The following is a 19,680-nucleotide window of genomic DNA, read 5'->3' as shown; positions in this document are numbered from 1 at the left end:
TTCCACGAATTGATAGCTCCAACAAGTCTTTTTTTTTATAACTCGTACAACAATAAATCTCCATCACTCACCACTAAATCATGAGATTTCCTCCAAAAACAAAAACGTAATGAGTGGCAATATGGCACCACCACTGTCGCTTTAGTCCAAGACTCCCTCACTCCATATTCCATCAAAACCCAAATCCCACCATAAGAATATCCTCTATTGTCACGAACTGTTGTTATAAATAGCTTATTTTCTCTAAAAACCCCTAATTCCACCAACGGATTGTCAATGGAATAGAAACACCCAACTGGCAGTTGAATCTCTCGGACCTTCTCCTCTTCCAAAAGGAAACATACGCTGAGTAATGAGTCACCTCCGACTTTATACATCAACCAATGAAGACCTCCATTCAGCAAAATGCCAGTGAAATTTCTAGGCGGATACTGTGAATATTCAGGTATACTGTAGGGAAATTGCCTCTCAATCACCCGCCATGAACCGGCTTTCAATGTACAGACACTAAATTGAACTACAAGATCACCATTCTGCCAACAGATCTGCCCATTAACCACCTTATAATCATCAATGGAGTAGTCAAATCCAAACCCATATAAGTTATTTGGAAAAGGGCCGTACTCCCCTTGCAGTCTTGGTGCCCTAGGAAGTTTATTGGATTCCCTGGTTGCCGGGTTAACCAAATAACTTTTTCCAAGTAAACGGAAATACAACAAGCCATTGCAGTGAAACATCCCTTGAACATTAATCGCTCCCAGTTCACTAAAAACAGAATTGAGCTCGGTGGGTACTAAATCATCATCATCTTGATCATCATAACTGAGAAGCTCATTGAGATTCAAAGAGTATACGTAGTCTAGCATTTTTTTTTATTGGGACGCTTCTACTCGGGTCGTCAATATGACTCTTTGTCTTTGGCGGAACACATGCTCATTCTCATTGGTTTTGTTAAGGTGCAGTTTCACAAATCTCGGATCAGAAATTAAGGAGCGCCAAGGCTTCGACACGCACCTGAAGCGGCATAGAGATTTCACCGGTAGCCATGACAGAATCTCGTGTATAATCTCGGATGGAAGGTCACTTGGGTTAGAGTTTCCCATTACCAGCGACTGTTCTCTGTTCTGATGGTTAGGGTTTTGCATCTGTTTTTTTTTTTTTTTTTTTTTTTGCTCTGCCCGTCTGACTTGGAGTTATGTAGAGGCTCCATAAATTGTCAAGAAAGTTGTATCCTTGTAGATTATAGATTTTGACTCAGTGGCGGAACTTTAAAGTTATTTTTAGAGAGGCCAAAAAATAATATAATTATTATTTAAAAATATAAATAAAAAATATTTTTGCTATTTTCCTAAGAATGTACATATAGTAAAATCTGTATTAATGTTTTTCTTTAAAAAATTTCTGTCTGCAAAATACTAATAACGAGGTTAGAAATAATTAGACTCAACCAGGAGGAATTAATTAATTCTTCCGTTTCACAAAACATAGAAAACAGAGCACTTTGGGAAAATATGGTTTTGTGGTGATAACTTAATTATTTTCAAATTTTTAAATAATCTTCAGCCAATCATATATAACCACGTCATATTTTAAATCAGTTTGGGGGACCAGGGCCACCTCCAGCCCCTCTGTAACGGTCAGCCATTGGCTCTATGTCTTCCTAGTCGTGCTTTCCGGACTTAAGTAATAACATTGTAGGTAGGAGAACCAACACTCCAACTCTCCAAGTCTCCAACCTACGGGAGCTTCCGAGCTTTCGCCCTTCTTTAAAAAAAAAAAAAAAAAAAAAGTAAAGGAATAAGTGCATCTTACTAATTTCGTTAGCAAATAAGACTTCACACTACTAGACATCACTCACGAATGTAAAATCATAATATTCTATACAGAAATCTGTGTGAATACGTCAATATACATAATACATCAGCAGATTAATAATCTGTACGTATTGCGAGCATTGCTAATGCTACTTGCATACGTAATTGTCTATCCGTATGAAATATGAATGCATTTCGTGGGTCCCACACTCATCCCACTAATTCGTAATTTTCAGAATAAATGTAATTAATCATTTTTTAAAATATATTTATTTTTAGTTCTTCCATTAATTTTCAATTATAGTAGTCCTTTATGGTGAATCAGCAGATCTTGAAGGAACAATTCAATGTCATGATCCCAATAGAGTTATGTCTCTTTTGCATGTAATGAATTCCTACAAGAACATCACAATAAGATTAACAAATCAATTTAAGTGGGATGCAAATTGCTGTGTTGAACTTTAGAAAGATGCCTTCACCTGCAGTACTCCCTCATCTTCAAGCAACCTTACCATCCTTTGAACAAGCCAGTCATGTCCCAGCTTCCACCGCATCATTTTTCCCCAGAATCCTGCTGTTGTCTTCCCACCGTTGCGAAGGGGCCGAACCCCTACATGATCGAGCCAAATTAAACCCACTAAACCCTCGATCAAATCAAAATCAAATAAAAAAGACCATATCGAGTACAACCCAGAACATGCAGCAAAGTGGGAATCTCACCGGTTGAAATGTTCGTCCTTGTTAAGCAGCAAGAGGAAGGGGCAGAGTGGGACTCTCCTTCTTGTCAGATCTGCCTTTACTTGAAAGCTTTTGTAAAGCTGTGATTGAGGATTAGTATTAGTAAAAGAGATCAGCCCTGCATGCTAATATTTATGGGGAGGTTTCTTTTTGGCAGGGAAACCGTTTTGAATGGATTTTGCCCTGCAACATCCAAAATAGATATGTAATGTAGTTTGCAATTTTCCTTTAGACAAAACAAAATCATAACAATTAGGTTCTTTTTTTTGTGTAGAGAAAAATAGATAATTTATTAATCCAAGAAATTACAACAACGGGGATGACAGTATTGTAAATCTCAACTACTCCAAAGAGAAGATGACTCACTCACCCCTAAAATAGAATCAGCGATTACAGACACCATGAGCCGTTAAGGGCCCAACTATAACCTACAGACAAAACTTACCCCAGAAGTGTCGATACATCCTTACAGCCAACCTCAAGAAGACTAACCCCAAAACCGTCAGTATACGTGTAGAGGTGTCTCCCTATTACATTGACAACAAGAAAACATCGAAATAAAAAAAAAAACAACTAGTCCCTACAGATGATACCATAACAATGGCACAACCATTACACCTAACCAAACAACCCTAGCTCCAAAAAGAAGGGATGTATAAACCCTAAACAAAACTAAAAGACCCTAATAAAAAAAAAAGACAATAAGTAGACGCGAACCATCTCGCTTCTTGAAAGAGTCGACATTAGACCGTGCAGTGATTACCAGAGACTCAGGCCAGATCCAAATAAACAGCAGTAATCCAACTTTTTCACTGTCATTCCGGCAAACGCACCGAAACCACATACCAGCCTCCATGACACGCCCCATCCCCCAATCTTTGATCTCCATGACCGCACAAAAACCACCTAATCAACCGCTTTGATGAACCATCTCCCCGGATCCCCGCCCGGCAAAATCAGAAAGCCGATGTCACTTGGCATCCCTAAGCCCTGCCTCCGAGCAACCCAATGAAGAAACCGAGAATCCAATCTCGAAGAAATCCAACACACTTGAGGAACCAGATCTTGAGGAATTGCATCGACGATCGCCGCTACCAACTGCCATCCAAGAATAAGAACATCACGATCATCTGCTGCAACCAAACTACACAACTACTACTAGAGAAACAAAATTAGCCCGTCCGGTTGCACCTAACCACATCGACGAGGCCGGAAGCCAAAGCCAACATAGAGGCTCCGCTAGACAAGCAAAGAAGCCAATTTGATAACTACTTGTTTCTTGTTTCCCGTTTTTGCGGAGCGAAAAAAGAAAGAAAGATTATTCTGGTAATTATTAGGCTAAATTAGGTCCAAACTCTGTAGAAAAACTGATAATCGATCTTAGTGGAAAAAAAAATGTGAAAGATATCAATTGATTTCTCAAACGAAGAAAATTCAGATTCAATAGATGAAAAAACTCAACAAAAATGATAACCGACTCCATTAATCTGATATTAAAAATTTAAATGAGCCCATATACGATTGTAATTACTACATCCGTAATAGATATCAATGAGAAGATGATTGTAATAGTTGTTGCAGGCCCTTATCTTATGGCTATTTTTTTTTAGGAGAAAGGAAGATATATTCCTGTGATAAAAAAATCATACCGTACAAGGTCAATCTAGGGGATCCGAAGATCACCCATTACATTCATTGCTAAACTGATTGCACAAATAGTAAGGCTAATACCCAAAAGGGAATGTGAAACAACTAAAATCCATAAAGGAAAATGCCCACAACTAAAATTCAAAAGGAAAATTTAAAGAAAACTAACAACTAAATTTATTTGAAACACAACCTTAACTCTCTGCATCTGTCTTGATTAGCTTGGGGCATAGAGACCATCTTGGTGTACTCCTCCACCGATCACTGCAAAGAAAACAACCTTGAATTAGGATCATGTTGAGGCCTAAATCACACCCAACGCAAATAAGAGGGAAGGAAGGGGAATTAGACCAACCTAGGCCCAATCCACCAGGCCATCCACAACCCAGAAAGTCAGATGCCCAGAGGTCCACTGCCTAAACCCTTCGTCACCCCACTCATGCCAGTCAAATATGCTCTTATCGAAAAGCCACCGCCGGCCATCACCACTCCAGTGGATGTCTAAGGCTTTGCACCATCTGAACAAACCAGAAAAGACCCCCGCCTTAGGTCGATCTTGGAAAACACACTCAAAGCCGGCCGGAATACCAAAGCAAGCCTCCTTGGGTTGACTCCAAAGACTGAATCAGCTCCGTTGCTGACCAAATAAAGCTCGCCATCGCTTCACTCCTTCAACCCTCACGATACCAACGTCCATTACTCGCCGCTAAGGAGATGCAAACGCTAAAACCAAAATAGGAGTTCCAAACTTAGCACAACGACGATCTCACCTCGAGACCGAGATCGCCGCTAGCTGTATGCCTCACCGCTACCCCAGGGATGCCCATAAGCAGACAACAGACCGGAGTTCACCGCCGCCCTGCTACCAAAGCTCTAGGGTTTCGGTATGCTTAGCTCCGAAAAATCTGGAGCGACTTTTGACCATTCCAGCTTTATTAATTTAACTCCCTCGTATTATGGCTATTTGATCTCTTGTTTTCAGGGTTTTTGCCCCTCCTTTGCACCAATATGTATATATTTTGATAAACTCAAAAAATACATATGCAGCCCAATACCATTTGGTCTAGTGTCATAAGTCTCACATTCGGTCTAGTTTCAAAGAAGACTACTTTTTTTTTTTTTTTAGAATAAGAAACCTTTATTGAAAATAATCAAGATTACATAACACGGGAATGATTGGTGGTGGACATGAACTCTCCACTCTCCTCCATAAAACCTAAACCAGTTATGGGTCCGTCATCATGAATGACCTCCATGAGCCGAAAGAGCCCAACCCTAACCACCTATATTGCCCAACCTCTCGGACTACATAGAATCCTGTGAATCTTGATACCACCTCATAGACAACTGCAAGAAAAACACACGCCCTCTTCCACATCGTGTCCCAAAGATACCGACAACGTACAAGGATCGCTCGTCAACACATTGACCATAAGATAAAACTGAAAAAAGACCAATTTACCCCCAGGAATGACACCACATCCATGGAGCAGGGACATACTAAACCAAAAAAACCTAACCAAAACCAAAAATCTAAACAAAAGCAACAAGGAGCCGTCACACTCATCTTCCATCTCCCAAGGTGCTCCGCCGGCAGACCACCATCGCAAGACTATCCATTCAAGCTCGCCACGCCGAAGAAACCCAAACCAACCATCTGTGTCCATCTGCATGAAAGCCCGATCCCATCACTGCAGCCTTGGCATAGTGACCCATCTCAGGGAAACAGCCAGCACCATACAATCCATGGCATACCACCTCCATGATCTGGCCTCTAGCCACCTGCTCCATGCATGTGCTGCCGCCGATTGCCACTCACCCTTCATCCACACCTGCACCGCCCCCTTAGAGAAGAAAAGACTCATAAACATCCCAGAGCGACATAAAGAGAACAATAACAGGAGCGTAAAGACTCCACGAACCCGTCTGGCAACACCCATTACTTGCTGATGAGGTAGGGAGCCACGGTCGATGCAAAGGCACGGGACAAGTTGCAACCTTTGCCGTGATTTTCCCAACCCTAAAACTCTCTTCTGTATTCTCGGAGCGAAAGAAGAAACATCAACTCATAGAAGACTACTTGTTGATTATCAAAAAAGGGCAAAAAAAAAAAATACATATGCAATTATAACTGCAACGAAATTTTAGATATCTTTTTTATTGGTCAAAGCTCGAAAAGTTTTTTTTCTTGGTAAAGTTCTAATCAAGGTAGATGATCGACTCTTTGTTATTTTGTTTATTCATTTCTCAAAGGCTTAATAGCCAATTTGATACCCTAGATTTCACCTTGGTGTCAATTTGCTACCCTATATTTTATTTCAGTCAATTTGCTACCCTAGGTTTTCACAATTAGCCAATATGCTACCCTAAATTACCCAATTTGCTACCTTTTCGTCATATTAATTTGTTCATTTTTTTCCATCCAAACATGGATTAATTTTAAAAATCTAAGGTAGCAATTGGCTAATTTTGAAAATTTAGGAAAGTAAATTGGTTAATCTTGAAAGCTTAGAGTAGCAAATTTGATGGAATGGTAGCAAATTGGCTAAAAATAAAACCTAGGATAATAAATTGGCTAATTTTGAAAACCTAGGGTAGCAAATTGGCTAAAATAAAGCCTAGGGTAGCAAAATAATACTAAAGTGAAAAATCTAGGGTAGCAATTTGGCAATTATGCCTTTTTCAAAAGGCCCAACTATTCTTTTTAGCTTTTGGTTAGATAAGAAGTTATTTCAATTATAATAGAGAGAATCTGAAGCGGTTTTGCACAACTGTAAACACGCTATGTTTTTCCACAATTAGTTTAAAGGGGAAATGATCATTTACCCAATTTCAGCTTAAAAATTGTCCACTTGCTTCTTAAAAATTGTCCACTTGCTTCACTAACAGTTTTTTAACCCCGTTTACCCAAAACACTCTAAGAGATTATTTCCCTAATACCCGATTAATTCTTTTTTATTTATTTTTGAGACTTTTTTGCCCTCTCCTTCGTTCTCACTTAGAGGGAGAAGTCATCCTCCACCTTGCCAGACTTCGGTGACCAGTGGCCGGCCGCCGACTCCGGTGATGGAAATCCGGTGACCGGTCACCGGAATCAAGAATCCGGCTACCGGACTGGTGTCAGGATTCCGGTGTCTGAATTTATTGGCCCCTAATAATACCCAGTAACCATATTATTGCCCCCAGTAATCATATTATTGCCCCCCAATACTCATATTATTGCCTCCCAATAATCATATTATTATCTCCAATAATCATATTATTGCCCTCCAGTGAATTGTATAAACTCTCAAAACCAAAATGAATACACTACAGGCACAATTGATCAATTTATATGCATATTATTGCCCCCCAATACTCATATTATTGCCCAGCAATAGACATGTATAACTACTCAATAAAACTTTTTTTTTTCATTCTTCTTTCTTTTTTCCTTATAAGCCTTCTGCCAAATTTACCAAAAAAAAAAAAAAAACGTCCGAGCCCTGCCAGCAAAGCCCAGACCCGATTCCGGCGTGGAGCTTTGAGCTTCCCGGAGTTGACGCGCGACTAGGCGAGGTCGAGCTAGCGGACCTTGGCGCTGACGTGGTCGGCGAGGTCGCAGGTGGAGGAGACGTTGGAGAGGACGTGGTCGGCGTCAGACTTGACGATGTCGAGGACCTGGGAGGATTTTTGGAGATTGGAGATGTGCTTGTCGAGGTCGGAGCGCTGGGAGAGGAGGTGGTCGAGGTTGAGATCCAGGGCGCGTTGGTAGGCTATGCACTCGTGGAGGAGGCGCGTCATGGATAAATGGGCCGCCGGAGCTTCCATGGATGTGAGAGAGAGAGAGAGAGGAGAGAGAGAGAGAGAGAGAGAGAGAGAGAGAGAGAGAGAGAGAGAGAGAGGAGGGAGAAAACGTAGATCGGAGGGATGAGAGAGAGAGAGATAGATATGAGTGTAATTTATAAATAAAAATGAGGGCAATACTGTTGGATTGGATAAATGAGGTTAAAAAACTCTTAGTGGAGTAAGTGGACAATTTTTAGGCTAAAATTGGGTAAGTGATCACGGCCCCTAGTTTAAAACTTATACTAAAAAAATATTACCAAACCAGGCTATGTCAGAAACGTTTTTTCTTTGAGCCACCACAAAAAATATGAAGGTCGTTGAAAATAACTATAAAAAATCTCCTCATTTAAGAAAATACCATCAATTTTTAAAATGTCATTGAAAATGTCACTATAATCACCGTAAAGGCCTAAAAACTGTTGGCCTAAATCACATTATTCGCATATGCACATAGTTTTTTAAAAACTGCCTAAAACTTTCTCAAAATGGCACACACGGGTTTTGACCAAACCGTCCTTTTCTAGAACCATCCAAGGGATATATATAAATGACACAAATTGGCCGGCTAAGATATTCACAGAGGTTCTCTTTTGAATTTACTCAAATAGAATAGTTTCTCTAAAGGTGATGGAGGCTTGATGAGGTCTCGAAAGGTGAAGAAGAAGAAGAGGAAGATGGTCTTCGTACAAAATACGACTTATTATTCTCATCGAATCAACGATTTACCAGACAGTATATATCTTTCTCTTTATTCGATCTATATATAATATTTCTTGTTCTCTAATTATTATGTTGCTCCTTATGCAGGGCTTCCCTTTCTTCTTCTTTTCTCTTCATGAAAATTGAGTCTCTGAGCTTGATCACTTGTTTAATATTCCTAATCACGCTAGTCACTTATTCTAGCACCGCCATTTAGTTTTATTTTTTGCTTTCCTATACTCATGGTTTTTTTTTTTTAATCAAAGATGAACTTTATTAATTCAACTGAAAATACATCAATTTGAAGAAATTATTAGTGTGCTTATTCTATGATATTCTTTTATTTGGGCATACTATCATTTTCGTTAAAAAAAAAAAAAAAACTATGGACTTTAAAGAAATTATATAAGCAAAATATTGGGACCATTATTTTTCTACCCTCTTTTATGTTTATGTTTTTTTTTTTTTTTTGTCGATTACACCCTCTTTTATCATTTGTGTTCCTAAGGGTTTAAAAGTACGCCATATACAAGTCTAAGATCTAATATTTTCTTTGCGATGCAGAGGGCACGAGGCCCCAGTATACATGAGGAGTTTGCAAAGGATGGCGTGGAGGCGGATGAGTTTCCACATGCTACTGCATGTGAAACATACCGGTGCCCCAACCTGACAATTTACAGCGTGCCGGAAGATATTTTTTACTTCAGTGCAACTAGGGTATTGGCAAGGTAGAACATTGCAGAAGATGACATGTACAAGACCCGCTGTACCTCTTGATGAGACATTTTCCTAAGCTGAAAATTAAATTGGAAAATTAAGACAATGTATTGGTTATAAAGATGCATTTTGAAATAGGATAAGTAAAACAAGAACTAGCTAGAGCTTGTACCCCTTGTACCTCTTGATGAGACATTGTCCTAAAGTGAAAATTAAATTGGAAAATTAAGACAATGTATTGGTTAATTATAAAGATGCATTTTGAAATAGGATAAGTAAAACAATAACTAGATTTTTACCTCCTTGTAAAAACTGAAGTATAAGTATGAAATTTAGCAGAAAATATGTTGGCAGAAATATCTAAAATCGTATGCATTATGAGAAATGACTACTACATTTTCAACTTGTATTCTACATTAGTGAAGATAATAGTATTGTTGAAAGGAAAATGCTTTGGATCCCAAAATTCTATACAAAAAAGCCATCCCAAATGACATGGCATTGACCACATCAGCCCTAATGAACCTCCAACAATTCAAGCTGTAATTTTTTATTTTCTTAAATCATGTTTTTAAATTAGTTTATTCATCTCTAAGATATTAGAAAATGTAAGTAGAAAAATATGGTGAAGTTAATCAATCCAGCAAGCGCACAAACTCATTTCTTGATAAACCCTAAAAAATCCAAAACCTCATCCTCCATATGTCGCAATCACCCAGAAAATTCTTTGTTCTATTGTTAAAAAAAAAAGAAAAGGTAAATTCTTTATTCTCTCTTTCAATTTTTGGAACCAATTATCCAATGGATTCAAATGGCTAAATTAATTTCTCTATAGATTTGTATTTGTTAACAAAGATTGTTCTTTGTCATCCCGAAAATCTAGCACTGACAAAAATAAGATTATCACAGTGCAGAGATAATCTTAATCTCTTAGTAAGAGCTAACTCATAGTTTTTCATCATAATCCCTTTTGATTATGATTTACAAAGCCAATTTATGCCTTGTGGTTGCTATATTCATAATCATCTTCTTGATTTTGGATTTTCATACGCAACACCTTCTTTTATTTATTCAAATTCTAGATGAGTTTTCGTCTCTTCGGTTCCAAATTTTGGTGCAGCATGAGATGAGGATGACGATGACTGGTGGTATATGAGAATATCCTTGGTGTTTGAAGATCAATTTTTGGGATTGCAGGGAAACATTATTTTCTCTTTTTTTTTTCTTTAAAAATTATAATATTAATTAATTACATACATGTTGGAAACTATAAAATGATAATTAATTGACATAATTACATGTTGGAAATTACTACGGATGAGGTGGCAAATGCCACATCATTTGGGATTAGAATTTGGTATACTATTTTGGTGTCTCTAGCACTATTGTTGAAATTGAATTTTTAACTATTGAAAATATAAGTTGAAACTCAATATTCAACTTCTTTTTTTGTTCCTGTTTGATTTCGGGTCGGAGGTGATGGCGATTTGGAGCATTTGTGGATTGACGGTGTTGACATTAGGATGGCAATGGTATTGGGTTTAATTTAGTCTCAGGTCTGATGGTCCAGCATTTCATTTTGGTCGGGTTCGAAGTCACAACGAGTGTAGACTTGGTCGATCAAAGGCAGGTCAGGAGGACTCTGATTGGCGAGTTAGTGTTGACAAAGTTGTGTGTCAAGGATTCACTGCTCCTGCACATATTGTCCTTGCCTTTTAATTGTTGTGCAAGTTTTAGTCTGTAGTTGAGTCGGGACTTTTTTTGGCTCCGTCAGTCAGTCATTTTGGAGTTCCAGTGTGAAGTTCAATGGTCATTTCTGTGTATGAGATGTTGCCAAAACTCATTGTATCCAGTTCATTATTAATGAAGTTTCTTCTTGATAATAATAATAATAATAATAATAAATTAAAAAAAAACTTCTTTTTTTGTAATATATTAGATATTATAGGCATGATGTCAATTTCATTATATAAGACATCATTTTGGAATATAATATTGTTCAAAGCTATCGTCATACGAAATCAACTTCATACTTAATTAAATTGTAAATTGACTTGAGAGTTGCATATAATTGTGAGTTCATATAACTATTTCTCATTTTCTCAATTACCACATTAAGGGTGCATTTAGTGAACTTGAATGGGGTTGAGAAGGGAGAGAATGAATAGGGGTGAAAAGAAAGAAGACTTGTTACGGGGGGAAACTCAATCGTGCTAATAACATTGATCACATTTTTAACAATGAAAAATGTCAGAAGGAATGCTTAGTTGCTCAAGAGCTGTATCACCTTTGTGATCATGCTTGAATGCTACTTGCTCAAAATTTGTAGTCAGAATTACCAGTCTACACATGAAACTCGAGCAGTACGTCGAAGTCGAACCAGGCTGTGATAGACATGTATATCCCTGTCTCTGTTGCTAGTCTATTCAACAGCCCTTGCCTCATTATATGCTTGTTGTTGTCAAAACATTGTTAGTTTGCACGAAAAGTAAAAAGATCGAACGAAAAAAAGTTGCTTATTGATACAAGCCACATCCATAAGCAAATATGAAACATTCTCTACCAACTTTCAAGTAATCTCTTGGACTTTTGAAGTAAATATAATGAATCACTTTTCGTGCCGAATAATTTTCATATTTATAATGCAAACTAACAATACAAGATAATAAAGAAACACAACAGTTGTAGTTGTATCTTATAAACGTATATGGATTTTGTATTACTTTTAGTTACAAATAAAGGAGCTATGCAGGAACTGATTTGAGGGTATGTGAGATGATAACTGTGATATGTTAATCATGGTTTCACAAGTTGCAATAGAAGCTGATACTGGCCCTAATTAGGGTGCTGGTGGAATTATTTGATTTAAGATGAAGCTCAGTTGCTTACGAAGATAGGCAAAGAAGAATGCCATGAGTTTTGTTTGCTCCAGTGTGGTGTTCTCCCTAATCGCCAAAGTCTCATCGGTATTTCTATTTCTCTCTTTGGAATGTTTCTTATAAACATTTGCATATCTCTGTTACTTTCCTGATGAACTTCTCCTGTTTCATGGATACAGTTGATGAAAGCAATGCAGAAACTTGCCGCAACAATTGCAAGAAACACTAATTAGTTTCTATGTTCTCAGTAATCCCAAAAAATGCCAAGTGAGATGTCTTTGTGGAGTTTATAAACCATGCACAATATCCTCAGCGTGAAGATTTATAGTCCACGTGAATATAAATATAGGATTGTATCATTGTTTCGGCAATCCTGATACATTCAACTCAGATATAAGAGTGAGTTTCGAAAATTTCCAATATGGATAGGCAGTTAGGCACAAGGTTAATCAAATCAATTCTGTGACAACACTCCAAACAAATGGAATTTCATAGCGGAACTTTATTGCATGCCAGAGTTTGTGGCTCCTGCTAGCCCTTGTATAGCTAACTAAATTAAAGCATTCTCAATCTACAAATGATTCTAAATTTGTGAAAGGAGCAGTATTGACGCGAGATTATATTAATAGGCAAATTAGGCACTTAATCAGTGTATTACATTATTAATGAGAAAGATCGCTCAAAAACACAGAATTCAGTCCTCATCTGAAAGTTTCGGGCATATGAAAACCCGATGTAATCACATCTCTCAAATTGACAAGAAATAGAAAAAGGAGAAAGCATCTATGTAACCCAAAGACATGATCACTTCAGCAGTTCTCAGCTCATTCTGGTTGATCCGTACGAATAGCTGTTAAAGAAATAACAAACGTAAGAAAACAGGCCCAACATAATAAAAATTATCTACACAGTTGGCAAACAGATATTGGCATTCCTGTGAAACATTATAATCACATTAATAAGATGCCACCCCATCAACAGTAATAAAGAATTGAAATAATAACATTTAGATGAAACCACTGGCCCTTCCAAGTGCATTGCTAGCCGCTTGTCTTAAGTAGCCAGCAAGCAAACAAAATTCCATATGCTACCAGTCATTATTAAAAACTTTGCATACTAACAAAAAGTCATAATCATGTCTTAATACTCCATCTGTCCATGTTGATAATATGCAACCTATATTATGATTACCCAGTTAAAACTTGTGTAAAAAGTAAGCATTGCAGTTGGTAGGACAAAGTGAACTTAAACCAAGTCCATTCAAAGAGATATGGCAATATAAACCTACATGTTTGCGGCAAATTTAATGCAGTACCAGAAATGTCAGCGCCAGTGATGAAATGTGTACATATGCAGTAAAATACTCCATGACAGTTTCTTGTATGCATACCTAGATGTTTCTAATAGCTCCAACTGTTATACAATTTCCTCCTCCTTTAACTCATAGAAACCATAGGTTTAATCGAACTCCCCTACTAAGACACAGAGAATTCTCCAAGAAATCCTAATCAAGCTATATATAACGTTTCTTATTTCTTTCAAACAGTTCCTGCAAAATCACAGCAGGAACTCTTTTGAGGGAGCTCTCCTGGGTTCAATTCCTTACATGAAGGCAGCCGAGCCCAAAGAGGAGTTCTAATAGAACTAGGAAGAATTGCAATATATTACCAAGAAGACGTAACTTCAATTCACTTTTAGACCAAAAGTTGGAAAAGGTGCTCTAAGAATGCATTTAGTTTTTATCAAAAGTCATCATACAAATATGCGGCAAGTTTTCCTTGCTCATTTTGCTTTACCACAAATTTTAGATGAAAATTGCATATCTGAGATCTGAGGAAAAATAGCAGACATTCACTCTCAGAAAAAAAACAGGTTTGAATAGGTACTCTTAGAATAGACTAAAGTTTTCCTCATAAGTCATCATGAGAAAATTGTGTTATATTTTACTCACTAGCTTTTGCATTATCGCAAACGTATAAGGAAACTTCATGCAACATATAAGAAACAATATCCTCTCAAATGACCCTGTGAGTCATGGCACAGACTCTTCTAAGAGAGTTCACCTGGGTTTGACACCTTACATGAAGGCATCTTTTGCATTATCGCAAACGTATAAGGAAACTTCATGCAACATATAAGAAACAATATCCTCTCAAATGACCCTGTGAGTCATGGCACAGACTCTTCTAAGAGAGTTCACCTGGGTTTGACACCTTACATGAAGGCAGTTGAGCCCAAAAACGAGAACCTGAACTCCAACTCTAAGCAATACAATGAAGCTGACATATAGAGAAGGATTGCAATCCACTTCACAACAAAACTCCGATCACCCACTACTTCCACCTAAGACCCAAAAAATGCCATTTAATTTTCATACACCATCATAAACACGAATCCCTCATCCTACAACAAGTATCTGCTTCCTTTCATCCTGGGTTCTAAGAAGCGAAAACTAGTCATATTTCACATCAAAAGAAAGAACCTTTTCGAAAAGAACGAATATGCAAGCCCATGGAGTTTCACCCCAAAGCCACACTTTGACAAACCAACATTGCAGAATCTCATTGTTGTTAAGAAATTTTAATCTCAATCACCAAATCACACTAAATCCAAATTAGCAATCTTTTCAGCTCTAACAATCAAAACTTTACCCCCAATTCCAAGAGTAACAACTAACAACGATGAAAAAAAGACGGAACTTTTTAGTGGAATCAACCCTAGATCTGAGAGAGAAGGAGAGAAGGGCTTACTGGGCTTCTCGGGCTTGCCGTCGGCCCACTTGGAGACGGAGAAATGGACCTTCTCGCGGGAGATGGCCTCGGTCTTGTGAGGCTCCTTGAGGCAATTGCGAACGAGACTGGCGCAGATGTTGGAGTAGGTGATGTAGGTCATACCGGCCGATCGCCAAAACGGCACCGCTGCGTTCGAAGCCATTCCTCTCTTCTTCTTCTTCTTCGATTACCTCTCTAAGCTCTGAGTCTCTCTCTGGCTTCTGGGTCACTGTGTATGACCTAGACTCTCTAGCCTTTAATCGGCTCATAAATGGGTCGGGTCGGGTGATCTTTGGGTTCAAACTGACCCGAAACAAACCCAAAATAGCTTCTCTTTTTTTTCTTTTTCCTTTTTTTCGGTAAGTCACTAGCTAACATCAAAAGCTGGTGAAGTTAACTAGTAGCTTAGCAGGCACTAAATTTCAGTCTTATTTATTCATAAGGCATTCATTTAGATCCCACTAAGTAAGTTTTCAGAATATATTTGAATGAGATTACCAAAGGGGGACAAACACCCAAACATACACTGAGAAAACAAAGAAGCCAGAGGCCGAATATAATAAGCCAATAACCAGCCATATTATTTTTGGAGGTGGTTTTAGTTGCCATATATATATAAATATATATCTTGGCAGAGGTAATGGATTAATTGGAGGCTATTAAGAAACAAACTAGTGTGACAGTGTCTGCATGAAAGTGCCCTGAGATTGAAATATGAATAACTCAGCCAAGTATGTACTGATCGATCATAATAATGCCACATTTTATTTCATTAATTAATATATAGCTAAAAACAACATTGTCTTAGTATAACATGGCAATTCTCCTAGAAGGAACACTGGAACAGAGGATAGATAGGTTCAAAGGTCTCATCGAAGAGTCCAAAGTGAGGGCTTTTACCATCAAACAGCTCATATATGTATCCCTTAACAGAAGCACCAGGTCTCTTGGGTGTTCCCACCTTTGAGCTGATGCGTAGCAGGAAATTCCTGTTGTATGTGGCTGCAAGTTCCGGTGTGGTGAAGTTGTAATTCCCATCACGAGGCCACCCACTCTCGGACACCACAATGCTCACGTCTGAGTAGTCAACTTTCTCCATGGCAGAGTAAAAGGAGTCCACCATTGCATCAAACAAGTTACTGTATTCCAATGAGCCATCATGAACCATAGGGTAGGTGGCGTTTAAGAGTGCATAATCTAGCGGCACATTGGCCGGATCAGCTGCATATGCATAGTAGGGGTACACATTTATCATGAGAGGTGCTTGAGACGCTGATAGAAATCCAAGTATGTCAGTCATGGCTCTGCTAGCATTTGGTTTGAACTCCCCACTAGACGGTAGATACCAATCCCCCAAAACACTTGATCCCACAGAGGTTGTCACCTTGATGTCCCCAAAAGAGCTATAATTGTTCAGCAGTTGTACAGACTTCATTACGGTCAGAACATCATCGGTAGAGGGACCGGGGATTGCTTCGTTACCAACAGTGATGTACTTGACATCAAATGTGATATGTAAGGAATACAAAACATCTTGGTGCCACTTGGTTAAGTCTTCAAAGCTTGCAGCGAACCTTTGCACATCAGAATTTGATATGCTAACAGTGAGAGCAATGCCAGTGGAGGCTCCATAGTAATCTAGATATGGGGCATTGATCTCATCTGAAAAGACCCTCATATTTCTTATGCCGCCACATTTGACCAAAATCTCGAACACCTTGGATAAATTACCGCTAGCACCAGTACTGTTATGGATATGATAGTTTGCGCCGATGTCATTGGTAAGAGCTGCAGCTTGAAGAAGGACTGAGTTGTTGTTAACGATTGCTGAAGCGGACAGGATGAAGATCACCCAAGCAAGTAGCCCCAGTCGTCCAGCCATGAGTTTCAGATCACAAAGCTCCTGTTAACATGCATGTAAAAACTCAAATAAGCATAGCTCACAATGACACAGGAAAAGGCCAGAACAGCATGCACAAAGTGAGAAGATCTAGAATTGTAATAGTTTTGGCAACTTAAACATTTAGCCATCACTAGCAAATATATACCAATTGAAAGATCGAGATCGATCATCATATTCATCAATGGTACTAATAAACTGGTTTTTACCAATAGATCTGCCAAGCAAGATGTAGGTATTTATAAGCAGAAAATTTGAAGATATGTAATTGAATGTGTAACAAATTAAAGACGTTTGAGAAAGTGAATGTCGACGAGTAAAAAAAAGATTGCTAAAGTTTGACAGGAAAAAAAAATGCTAGCTTGAAAAACACAAGATAATCGCAGTACCCAACTCAAACAGATCTCGTTTCATTTTATAGAACAATATATAAGAATGAGAAAGAATTTAAAGAAGATCGAGTTGGAAGATTATATACGTAGTAAATACTGGCTTCAAATATATACCAAACAAAACTTTCAGAAGGAAAAACAAGATAATCAGAAACTCCATTTGTATTTCTGTTGGGTATTATTCGTAATTAACACACTGCTAACACATTACGAGTCGATCAATTGATTGAGATTGATCACTCGATCAGGTAAACATTTTGACCCAAACAACAACAAAACTAAGACCGTTGATAACCCAAAATGCCTTGAAAAATAAGAATGCACGGGCAGGGGACAGAACTATCTAGCTAGGTGGGAGATTTGAAGTAATAATAGTTGTATAGAAGGATCAAGTAGCTAGTTAGAAGATATGTTTGGATGATCACTAAGCCTATCTAGGTTCTTACCAAGGGAGGAGCTAGCAAGAAAGAGGTAGCTACGGTGTTTTTAGAAGCTGTCTCAATTGTAAAGTACTCAAGGCTAGCTCAAACTTAAACTCATGAACACTTCGATCTGATGACACTCAATTTATAGTGTGTAATCTTCCAACTCTACTGTGGTATGGAGGACTTTGTCCACGTACAAACAAGATGGTAATCGATAGCATTATGTGTATGAAGCCAAACCAATTCTTCTTTTATCTACACACCTAAGCAAGTTTCCATATGCAAGTTCTTTTTGAGAAAGAAGAAAGTTCTACTGAAGCCTAAAAAGGGAAGCTCAGAAGTTCTGCCACAAATCCCATACAAAACACCGTGTATGTGAAGCCAGAACAAGTCTTCTTTTATCTACATAATTAACAGAGCAAGTCTTTCACATGCAAGTTCCTTTTTGAGAAAGAAGAAAATTTCACTCGAGCCTAAAAGAGGAAGCTAGCTCAGAAGTTCACCAACCCCATAGAAAAGAAAATAATTCAACGCATACAATAATTATGCATGTTGGAGCCAGCTAGCTAAGGTAGTCCACTCATCGCTATAATCTTGTTTAGTATCCATATGATTGGTGTACGTATACATGTTTAGTAGTTACAAGATTTATGTGACAAATATAAGTTTTAACTCGGAAAAAGTGAAGTTTAGAACTCAAATATAAGTATATACGTGATATATGAAGGAGAAAACAAGATATAATCGCCAATAATGCACAATGATAGTTGTACTAGTACGTATGTGGAAATAAGTCAAATTTGTGTCTATAACCTATTTACCATTCTGGTTTCAAATTTTGTGGATCGTAATACACACTCATCAAACTTTTTAATATTCTTATATATACGTATTGTGTGTATATATATATATATATATATATATATATATATATATATATATATATATATATATATATACCATACGAAAAAATTGAAACTCACAACACATCACAAGTATGTAATGTGAAAGAGAATACAGCTATAGAGGTATATGATCACCAATAATGCACATGGAAGGTGATTGGCTGGTTAATGATCATCAACAATGCGTAATGTTCATTCTTAATATGGTAAAACGTGTAGTTGAAAGATACTAGATGCGCTTACGTCCTTGAGGACATCAATATATGAATCTTTTTTTGAAGAAACTTTATTTCAACATCTATATGCATGGTTCATGATGTAGACAAAAAAACTCGTGGTAGTAGTTCTCAATCTAGCTAGTTTCTTCAATATAGCTAGTTGTTAAACATCGCTTTCTCATCTCATTGAGTCAAAATTCCTATATATATTCAAAACTCGGAAGCAAAGCCTAGCTATCTTAGCGAGCATCATTGTCTAGTTTTAAAGTGGGACTCGGTCATTATGTATGGTTGAGCACCTTCATAAGCTAGGCTCAGACAGCTCTTAATTAAAGAACATGCATTGTCATCCATTCACAATACAAATATCCATAGGATTTTTCACCTTGAAGCTAGCAAGCTTTTCATGTTCTAGTTTAATTATGTCACTAGTGATAATCTCTAATGATAATTTTGACTTGACCCAAGTCCTTGTAAGTCATAAATGGCTGATTAGATTAATGATTGTGTCAAGTTTAATCTAATCATGATTTTTCTTCTAGCATATAAGGCAAAAGTTGTTTCAATATTTTAATGTTTCAATGAGTCGTGAACAAATGCAATTGAAATTTTCATTTGATTTATGTTTGATTGTAGGTCTAGAGCAATTGAATTTTCAAGACATTTCTCCCTTCCCATTTGTTTGACTCTTTTTTCATTATGAAACAGAAAAAGATGGGGATGAAAAAGAAAAAGAAAAATAAAAGG

At 37.7% G+C, this 19,680-nt stretch overlaps 3 protein-coding genes across 3 annotated transcripts; all 3 read right to left on the bottom strand.

Moving 5' to 3' along the window:
- Window positions 1-35: 35 nt before the first annotated feature.
- Window positions 36-866, bottom strand: LOC133731350 (F-box/kelch-repeat protein At3g06240-like). The gene has a single exon (XM_062158745.1). It carries the CDS (start codon window positions 864-866, stop codon window positions 36-38), a length of 831 nt encoding a protein of 276 aa, XP_062014729.1.
- Window positions 867-12,910: 12,044 nt separating this feature from the next.
- LOC133725639 (ATP synthase subunit epsilon, mitochondrial) lies at window positions 12,911-15,338 on the bottom strand. The gene is made up of 2 exons (XM_062152981.1): window positions 15,073-15,338; window positions 12,911-13,172 (listed from the first exon to the last, which is right to left on the bottom strand). Exons 1-2 carry the CDS (start codon window positions 15,254-15,256, stop codon window positions 13,147-13,149), a joined length of 210 nt encoding a protein of 69 aa, XP_062008965.1. The 5' UTR covers window positions 15,257-15,338; the 3' UTR covers window positions 12,911-13,146.
- A 517-nt stretch (window positions 15,339-15,855) lies between these two features.
- On the bottom strand, window positions 15,856-17,909 carry LOC133742731 (probable glucan endo-1,3-beta-glucosidase BG4). The gene is made up of 2 exons (XM_062170407.1): window positions 17,832-17,909; window positions 15,856-16,996 (listed from the first exon to the last, which is right to left on the bottom strand). Exon 2 carries the CDS (start codon window positions 16,973-16,975, stop codon window positions 15,920-15,922), a length of 1,056 nt encoding a protein of 351 aa, XP_062026391.1. The 5' UTR covers window positions 16,976-16,996; window positions 17,832-17,909; the 3' UTR covers window positions 15,856-15,919.
- Window positions 17,910-19,680: the final 1,771 nt, after the last annotated feature.

The sequence above is a fragment of the Rosa rugosa genome, chromosome 1, assembly GCF_958449725.1.
Source record: "Rosa rugosa chromosome 1, drRosRugo1.1, whole genome shotgun sequence".
Classification (NCBI taxonomy): domain Eukaryota; kingdom Viridiplantae; phylum Streptophyta; class Magnoliopsida; order Rosales; family Rosaceae; genus Rosa; species Rosa rugosa.
Note: the sequence above shows the minus strand (reverse complement) of the source record. Positions and strands in the feature narration are given on the sequence as shown.